At 51.4% G+C, this 9982-nt stretch overlaps 1 protein-coding gene across 1 annotated transcript; it reads right to left on the minus strand.

The window, feature by feature from the left end:
• Positions 1-984: 984 nt before the first annotated feature.
• Positions 985-9814, minus strand: RHPN1 (rhophilin Rho GTPase binding protein 1; the record flags this gene model as incomplete). Its single annotated transcript, XM_010165661.2, has 8 exons — positions 9693-9814; positions 9201-9367; positions 8468-8655; positions 8156-8312; positions 5514-5633; positions 2718-2912; positions 2346-2422; positions 985-1131 (listed from the first exon to the last, which is right to left on the minus strand). Coding segments are annotated over exons 1-8 (1173 nt in total), but the record flags the coding sequence as incomplete, so codon positions are not given.
• Between the last annotated feature and the right edge of the window lie 168 nt (positions 9815-9982).

The raw sequence follows: 9982 nt of genomic DNA on the forward strand, positions 1-9982 counted from the left end.
CCCCCACCACTCTGTGATTCTGTGATTCAATAAAGGTTAAATGTTGCAGGTTTCCAGAAAAAAATATAAAAATAAATTATTGCCTGCAAGCCTTGATCCTTGACAAAACAGAGCAGGCTCAGCAAGGTTCTTTGCACACCCTTCATCCATCAAAGCATCAACAAGGCTTTTGATATCCTTGAAGGAAAGCACGTGCCAGCTTGAGGCTGTGGGGACAGCATCAGAGCTAGGAGCAACTCAGCCAGGACATGCCAGGCCAGCTGCAATGGAGGTTTAGAAACACAGAGACACCCACATTTCAATGTCTGTCTGGAGATTAATCCCACCCCAGCTGAGTGCAATGAATATTAGTAGCCCAGGAGACACAACTGTGGCCTAGATATGGACCATATGTGGTTTTTAAGAAGATAGTCTCCCAAAAGAGATATAATCCTGCTGCTAAGGAGCGTGTTGTTACAGAGATGCTGGGCTCTGGATGGCAGGATTGATGCTGAGCAGTGCTGAGAGATGGAGGAGACCTTTGTGCATCCTACCAGGATGCTCCAGTAAGTTTCTGCTGGAAAATCAAGTTACCACTGATACCCTGATACATCAGAAAGCCCATGTAGTGAGTTTTCACTGAGATAACTTGTGTTTCAGACTTGCCATCTTGTTTCATCTACTGTCACATCCCAAAATGGGAAAGAAGGAAGCTGAGTGCTTGGCAAAGAGAGTCTACCAGAAGTTAAAGACTGAGCTAATCTCCTTATTTTTTGTTGTTTCCTCAAAAAAAACCCAAACCCAACAAAAAACTCAATTCTTTCATGACATCCATCTGCAAGCCCCAGGTTGTGATTCAGCAGGGATGTCTCCACACAAGCACATCACCACAGTCACCAAGTCATACAACTGAGTGTTAAAGACCTAAAACCACCCAGCACCCGTTGAGGAAACCCCTGACACTCCACTTCCAGCATCCCCACATCAGGAGCTTGGGGTACTCACGGCAGCACAGCCCCCTGGGATGACACCAGCGATGAGGACGGGGGAGTCTCCTCTCAGTGTGAACCCAAAGCCATTTTCTCCTCTCATCAGGTGGATTCTCCGTGCCGGGTACCACTTGTTTTTGGCAGAGAAAACTGAGAGGGGTCCCTGGGGTAAGGCAGAAACACAAAAAGCACCTTTCGGTGCAAGAACATCTCCCCAGGGATGTGCAACCTGGCAAAACACCCACTGATGAAGAGGAGGCAGAGCAAGAAAGTCTGTCTTTGGCATTTAAGGACACAATTTTGAGCCTGCCTGGTGTTTTACCCTGTCTGCACACCCAAAAATGCAGATTTCTGCACTATAAAGCTAGAGGTGCTTAAAAGTCCACGTCAGACATTGGGTCTGTGAGTAGTAGCACAGTTTTGTGCTACTGGTCCAACCCTCTGCCCAGAGCTTAGGTTTGGACATCCTCCCAGCTCCTGCCAGGCAGGAGAAGGAGGTCTTGGCATGGTCAGCAAGCTGCCATCAGTTTAGATACTACAATCCTGGAGTAAATGAGACAGAAAGCTCTGGTGGACAGAGCTGACTCCTTAATTCCTCCCTTTAGGAAATTAAACCCATCGCCCAAGGAGGGATGATGGGGGTTGAAGGTTTTTCACCACAGCCTGGCTTTGGTGGATGCAGCTCAGCTGGAGTGGTCCAGCAGCAGGGTGTGAGGTGGTGGGACAGGTCACCTCTTCAGGGTCAGTTTCCCCCCAAAATCTTTCCTATTTTTCCTGACTTTTTCCTACTTTCCTGTTCCTGCCTACCCTGGAGCTGTTCAAAAGCAGTGATACCCAACCTCTCCCCGGGGTGCTACACAGCCCTTGGGGTGCCTGGGGGGACAAGGGACAGTATAGCCAGGTCTCACAGAAGCCCCAAAGCTCAGTCCTGCTCCCCAAGACCCTATAAGCCTAAAGAGGGTAGAGAGAAAGATCCAGTGGGATTTTTCTGGTGCCTCCCAGCTGACATCATCCTTCCTGCTCTGCTCCCCCAAAAAGCTTCCACTAAAGGGTCCCTTTGGTCCTTCTCAGGTAAAGCCCACCCAAAATGCCTGTGCCCACTCTCCCGTGTACCCAAGGACCTTCATGACATGTTTAGGTCTTGCAGAGACGGATCTGTGCCCTCCCACCCCTCCTCTTGCATGGGTCTCTGCCTGTGAGGAGGTGGCTCATCCTCTTTGGAAAGCTGCCCGTGAGAGAAGCGTCTGTGCTGGGAGAGGGAGAAGAGGATGTGGGGAGGAAGGAAATCAGGCAAGCAGAACATGCAGGGAGGAGAAGGAGGAGGAGGAGGTGATATCTGCTCCCTTGGGGCAACTTCCATCCCATAGCTGTACATACCAGCCTGTGGAAGAGGTCGGTCACCTTCACCTGGGAGAAGTTGGGGGATTTTATCTCTGGTTTCTGGTGGGTTTTGGCTAGTGGTAGAAAGAGAGAAGCACACACACCGGGGTCAGGTAGTTGTGGCAGCTGCTGCCTCTACATGGTGCTCCCCAAGGAGGGATAGTGTGACCCAGAAGAGCTGGAACCTGCTCAGGCAGCTGCCAGACACACAGCTCAGAGCCCCCACACCCACCCGAGATGTTCCACCACCATGCAGGGAGCTCAGGTTCACAGTGACATGCCACAAATTCACCGTGGAGTTTGCCCACCCCATGCAACCTGCCACAAATCCTCTCCCCAGCTGCATACTCAAAAAAAAACCCCACTTACGGTGAATGTCTGGGGCATCTCCTGTTTCAAAGAAGTCCTCCTCATGGTCAATTTCTGAGTATTTGCTCAGCGAGCGTTTGTGGGCGAAGGAGAGGACCTCCTGGAGGATATCCATCTTCCTCAGGATCTTACACAAGCCGTGGATTCTCATGGCTTCCTCATGCTTCATGATGGCTTTCTTCAGATGAGCTTTGCCTGCAAAGGAACAGAGAAGATCACAAGCTCGATCAGAACGGCTCCGCCGCCGCCGGTTCCCTCTCTGCTCGCTCGGCTGCCCACGGATAACAGCAGCCACCGAGGCTGTGTCACCCGACGTGACTCAGGGACAGCCCAGTCACGTTCACAGCCTGCCAGGAGTTCAACGTGTCCTAAATGGAGTAGGTCCCAGCCGTCAGCTCGAGTCTTCGATGTAGGGCTTGGGAAGGGACCTTGAAGGGTGACCTACTTCGCTCCCAAAGTGTCGGAGCTGGCAGATGTTCCCAAAAAACCGCCGGCAAAGGAGCTGCCACCGTGTTGCGCCGCCCCCGAAGTCCCTCGTAATGCTTAACCTCAATCTTTCTGCAAATTAACTTCTCTCCATCGTCTTGCAACCCCTAGGGGGGAGGACATGGAGGACAATCAAGCCCTGTCCTCCTGATGACAGCCTTTTAGCTTCAAGAAGATGCAACACGTCTCCTTCTTTTCTAGGCTAAGCAAAACCTTCTCCCTACCCGGCAGGTCCTGCTCTCCACCTTCTTCAGCATCTCCTCTTGCTTTGCTCCTCTCCAACTCACCTTCAACGTGTTTCCATCCTCGGGAAAACGGAGCAGATGAAAAATGGCCAGAAGAGATGAAATCATGATAACCCACAGATATCAAGGCAAACATCTCCTTTGCAAGTGACTGCAACCAAGATACCCGTATCCAACACTAAACTACCAAAAAAGCTCTCTCTCTCCACCTATATATATATATATGTATCATAGGAACACGTGTGCCTGTAGCATTTCCAGTTTTAAGACACACGGTGGCAACATAACCCAAGGAGATGATCAGGGTTTGCTCCAGACTTACGAGGACCACAGCCAGTGTGGCCTGAAGACCTTCGCTTTTCCCTGCGAGAAGTCACAATCAAGGAAATATTTTGAGGTTGGATGGAAAACAGGGATGAAGAGACTCTCCAAAATGATTGTATCAAATGCAATCAATCATATGGTATCAAAGCACCCACTGTCAGCAAGAAAGATCTCCAGAGAGATCTTATAGCAGCCTTCCAATACCTGAAGGGGCTACAAGAAAGCTGGGGAAGGACTTTTCATAAGGGCAGTTAGTGACAAAACAAGGGGAAATGGGTTTAAGCTGAAGGAGGGGAGGTTTAGATTAGATATTAGGAAGAAATTCTTCACTGTGAGGGTGGTCAGACACTGGAACAGGTTGCCCAAGGAAGTTGTAGAAGTCCCCTCCCTGGAAGTGTTGAAGGCCAGGCTGGATGAGGCTTTGAGCAACCTGGTCTAGTGGAAGGTGTCCCTGCTGCTGGCAGGGGGGTTGGAACTGGATGATCTTGAAGGTCCCTTCCAATCCAAACCATTCTATGATAAGAAACTAGATTTTAATGACTTATCAATGAATTTTGCTATTTCCAAGAGATTACGGGGAAGAGAGGTTGGGCATGGAAGTTGTGCAAAGTTTTGGCTCCACTCTATTGAAGATGGTAGAATATATCATCTCTGATAAAAGATAATGTTATAAAACTAGGAGACAAGGGAAGGAGAAAAAATACCCTGCCAGGGAGATGGTTTTTAATGCTGCAAGTTTCTTCCTTTCCTGTAAACTAAAACCAGAGCTGAGGCTGTCACCTGCACGTTCATTTTTCATCAGTAAATGCTGAATAGAGCCCGTTCCCCTCGAGAAGAACAGGCAGAGCTGGAAGCTGGGCTGATGCAAATTGGGAAACCAGGTGACAGTAGCTGAGGGCATTGGGATGGTGTTACCATAACACTCTAGTTTTGGGGTTCATATAAGGAGTCTCCCCATTCACATCCTTCACTTCCCATCCCCAGCAGTGAAATCCAGTCAAGCAGCCAGGAGGACTTTGCTGAGGCTGGTGACATGATAAAATCATTCCTGGTGGGACTTGTCTCCTTTCACACATGTGCAATGAGGGGAAAGAGAGCACCAAGAGGCAGCTCGTGGGGGAGGCAAACAGGAGATGACACCCCAAAATCAGGGTGCTGAGTTTGCTCTTGTTGCAAGCTTGTTGGGTAGAAGCTGCCAAAACATGACTTCAGCTGAATAAGCAACGCTCTGTTTTTCCCCTGAAGCTGAAAATCCACATGGGAGGAAGTTCTCATCTCCCAAGCCTTTCCATGCAGCTAAAAAAGCCACCCCCCTGGCATCTGCTGTGTCTTTTTGTAATCAAGCCAAATCAGCAGCAAGTCCAAGCCAAGGAACTTCCCAGGATCTTTGTGTCCCTACAGATTTCTCCATGCTGTGTTGGGTGATGTTACCTGGCTCAGGACACCTCAATGCCTGAGGTTTTACTGTCAAACTTGGCTTGACAGGTTGGTACAAGCACCATGAGCTGGTCCTCAACACCCTAATAGGGATCTGTGATGCTTTCCTGCCTTCCCAGGAGAAGCTCTTTTCAAAGAAAGCACCCAAAAAGTTGTCTTTATATGGAAAGACACCCTACAACAGCTCATCACACACCTTTGAGGAGACCATGGCTCCATGGGTAGGGTTATGATGGGGCTCACTGCCCATCCATCGAGGTTTCGTTGCTGGAATTGGGGGCTTTGCCCCCACTAATGTGCTTACCCAGCTTCCTCCTTTCCTCAGGGTCCTGCAGCACGACACGGAGTGATGGTCCCTCTGGCATGGTGACATGGAACTGGATAAAAGCCTTCTCCTGCTCTGGCAGTTCAGCATCAGATGCAGCTGTGTGAAACAAACGGGTGGGGATGGGCTTACAGAGAAGTCAAGGCACTGCTTGGCCACCCGGATGCCCACGGTGGTGTGGAAAAGGTGATCAGGAAGCCACATCCATGCTCATGTGGCCCAAATAACTTCAGCAGCAGCTTCCTCTCACCCAGCCACAGCCTGCAACGACCACCAAGGTGTCACTGATGGAGAGGGATGAGTTACCACATTCAAGGCTGCACCAGGCTTTGTAGCCAAGTGCAGGATTTGTCCCCTGCACAGCACAAGTATCCTGCTCTTTTTTCTCCTTCCCTCCTTTGTTCTGGAAGCAGGATTGGAAATGTAGAGCCCTGGGTTTTCCCATCTGGAGGTTAGTGACATGGAGCCAAGTCAGACAATAGCTAAAGCACAAGAGCTGGGTAATTTGGGAGTTGAGGTCTCCTTGTTGTGCCTGGGACCCCTGCACAAGCAGAGAGCTTGTGGTGCAACCAAGGGGGTCCTTCAATAGAAAAACTGAGATGGATACAACTTGCACAGGTTCTCCAAGCACCGTGCTGGGCTTTGGACACGTGATTTTGACACCATTTCCAGCCAAAGCTGTTCCTAATTCCCTTTGGCTCACAAGGAGCTCAGGGTTGCATGGCAGCCTCCTCTCCTGGACACAAGGTGAAATAGAAAGCAACCCAGATGGTTCCAGGGAGCGTTGTAGACTTGCTGGTCAACATGGAAGGAGATCCCAAAGGCTGGTGAGCAGTCCCAGCATAGGCACCCAGCAAGCTGGGAACCAGCAGCTCCAGGGCTGGCTCTCCTTGTGCCAACCCTCTCCATCCCAGCATCCCCAGGGGATTAAACTGCAGCATTAGGAGTTTATTGCCAGCTGGTTATGGAAGTAAAAGTTTTGTCATTCTGGACAAGAGGGTCAGGGTACACTTGGAGAGGCAGCGAGTGGTCATGTGACATCTCAACAGCATGCTCTAGATGGAGCAAAAAAAAAACCCCAACCAGACCCAAATTAAGGATCTCCTGCAAATTTGTGTTTCCACCCAGCACCTAAAGTTACCAGGACAGGCAAACAGCCTCCAAATCTCAGGGGAGAAGCTTGCCTTGTCCCTTGCAACCCCAAGCAAACCCAGCCCCATCACCATCCAATGATGCGAGGGCTGGAGCAGCTCTGCTGTGAGGACAGGCTGAGAGAGTTGGGGCTGTTGAGCCTGGAGAACAGGAGGGTCCAGGGAGACCTTCTAGAGAGCTCCCAGTACCTGAAGGGGCTCCAGGAAGGCTGGGGAGGGACTTTGGCCAAGGATAGGGAGTGAGAGAACAAGTGGTGATGGCTTGAAACTGGCAGAGGGGAGATGGAGCTGAGATGTGAGGAAGAAATTCTTTGCTGTGAGGGTGGTGAGACACTGGCTCAGGTTGCCCAGAGAAGCTGTGGCTGCTCCTCCATGGAAGTGTTGAAGGCCAGGCTGGATGAGGCTTTGAGCAACCTGGTCTAGTGGAAGGTGTCCCTGCTGATGGCAGGGGGGTTGGAACTGGATGATCTTTAAGGTCCCTTCCAACCCAAACCATTTTATGGTTCTATGATCCTCTGCTGTTTCTGTCTCTAAGCTGCTCCAGCCCCATGGTAGCTCGCTCTCTCCTGCCTCTGCCCCAGCAGCTCTCCTTGCTCAATCCTGCTTCTGCAACGCCCACACGGCACAGGCCCGGCAGCAAGATTTTAGGCAGGTTCTGGAGTGGGGGAGGATGCTGGGACAGTCTGGCAGCCATCGTCATCACTGGCACAGCACTGCTTTTGGCAGCCATCCCTCAGGAAGTCCCCCAGCCTGTCCTCAGCCATCCCACCAAGTGATGGGTCAGCATCACAGGTCACAGCATGCATCGGCTGCCCACCCTTAGATCCTCTGCCTGACCCAAAATTGCTTGTAACGGGTGTTGGTGATGGCACAGATGGAGATCATGGGTCACATCCTACGTCTGTGCTCCAGCTGGCTCCATGGAGCCACGTCAGCTCAGTTCCAGCACAACCACAAGTACCCTGCTGCCAGCAACCCACCACCCAGAGCAGCTGGCCATGTGGCTGGCAATTAAATTTCAGTAGCCCAGACCACTTTTTCAAGGGATATCCTGGGTTTTTTTGCTTTTATTTTTATTTTTTGAAGCCCACATCTGGCCCATCACATGGACATCTGTGGTGCATCTGGAGCACGCCGAGGTGAGGACACCAGCACACACATGGTCAGTAGGTAGCTGACTCCCTGTTTACCCACCCAGACCTAAAGGGGAGAGCAGGTGACAACCCTACAGCATCTTGGAAGGACTTTGCAAGCGCTGTGTAAACCAGAAATATGGAGGAAATCTGCCCTGAGCATGAACTGCTGAGTCAATGAAGGAGATCAACAGCTCAGAGCATCTCAAAAACTTGAGGTTTTGTACCCATCTACCCTGTAGATCTTTTTTTCTGCATTCTCTCCCAAACATCAGGCTACCACGTGGAGCCAGCCCTTGGCTGAGCAAGCAACTTGCCTCCAAGTTGTAACACTCACCGGGGCAGTCGCAGAGAGCAATGGCAGCGAAGTAGTGGGAGAGGGCTTTGAAATGCTCTGACTTGACGTGGACCATGGTGGTCCAAGAGAAGGGAACGTAATCCTTCACATGAGCCTGGGTCATCGTCTGGTGCACCAGTGAGTAGACGTCTTCTACCTGTGGGACATCAAGAGACAAGCTGCTAAGTCATGGGTTGAGATATAGGAGACAGTGATAATAGGTTGTCCTCTCCTGGGGAGTTCTGCAGATCACAGAAGGAGCCTCCCCAGAGGTGACAGCCCACCAAATCCTCTCCTCCCCAAGGTATTCACCCTTGCTGCCTCCTGGGCGAGCTGCAGCCGGGCAAGGAAGTCATGTTGGGCACACAGGAAGGTCATCTTCTCAAAGACGCACTCCTGGACCTGGGCGACCATCAGCCGCACCAGCATATTCAAGGAGGCAGCGCTCATATCCAGGCTGGGAGCATTGGAGAAGTTTTCCTTCAAGTAGTTAAAGGCACCTGCACAAGGAAGAAGCTTCGGGTAGCAGCTGGACCTGCAAGCAGGAGGGTCAGGCTTTCAAAGCATGAAGGTTTCCTCATCAGTGGTGCAGGAGAAGAGCCAACCCAGCTCACACTTCAAATATCTCACCATAACCAGCCATGATATCCCAGGGGTCCCTCCCTTGCTACCTAAACCATCCTTGTGCCCACAACTTTCTTCTCCAAAGCCCTGGGTGATCACAGTCTCAAGGTCCCTTTTTTCCCCAGCTGCTCACAGATGGATCAGCATCTCTCTTCTCTCCAGCTGGGACATCCTTACTGCCATGGGGCAAAGGAGAGCCCTCTGGGTGGCTGGTGGGTCATCCCAGCTCCTCTTCATAACCCACAGAAGCAGCGTGGTGCCAACTTACGCTTAGTTTGTGGTCCCTTGGAGATGTCATGTCCCCATCTCTCTTTGCACAACTGTTCCCTCCCCTTCTTGCCCTCACAAGGACTATTCCCACCCTGTGTAAATGCTGCCTGCATGCTCCTGTGGAGCCAAGGAAGGAGGGAAACCCACGTACCAGCTGCCTTCTGAAAGGCATCAATGGCTTGGTTGAGCCCTGGCAGGGATGCACGGTCCTGCCGCGCCCCGATCTGGGTGTGCAGGGCTCCGATGTTGAAGAGCACGCTGCCTTTCTCAAAGGCCAACGATCGCTGGTGGGATGGGACCCCCGTCAGAGAATCATACCTGGGGAAGGGAAGAGTCAATGTCTGTCCATCCCTGCATCCTTGCCCAACAATGCAGAAGAAGCCTGGAGGGTTTTCAGCTCTCTGTGTGGGCTTGTAGCCACCGTTCCCATCATAGCTCATCCCCATGGGGTGCATATTTTCCCCTCCCTCCCCTAATCAACTCACCCAGGGCAACAGCAAACCCAGAGCAAGAGGAAAACTCAGCTGCCCACATCCTCCAGCCCCAGCTTTGCTGCTGAGGCAGAAGTCCCATCATGGAGGCTTGGTCCTGACTCCCTCCCCACTCACAATGGCCCAGGTGGGATGGGGAAAGTTGTACCAACCAGTGGAAGAAGACACCCAGGGTTTTGGTGGGAGGGAAGAAACGGTTGTCGAAGAAGTAGAGCTGGTTGTAATATTCCATCAAGAGCTCGAGGCCGGCTTCATTGCGGCTTGGTGTGCGCATCGCCTGCAGGGATGGGAGAGGAGATATGTGGGTGGGAAGAAAGGGGGGAAAATGGGAGAGGAAATGATGGATTTATGGAGCTGCACATGCTGGCAGAAGAAACTCCCTGGACCAAAAGATTGGTGAAGGGTTTAGATGGGAAACCGTATGAGGAGAGGCTGAAGTCAC

This window comes from Antrostomus carolinensis, unplaced genomic scaffold, assembly GCF_000700745.2.
Source record: "Antrostomus carolinensis isolate BGI_N321 unplaced genomic scaffold, ASM70074v2 scaffold45623, whole genome shotgun sequence".
Classification (NCBI taxonomy): Eukaryota; Metazoa; Chordata; class Aves; order Caprimulgiformes; family Caprimulgidae; genus Antrostomus; species Antrostomus carolinensis.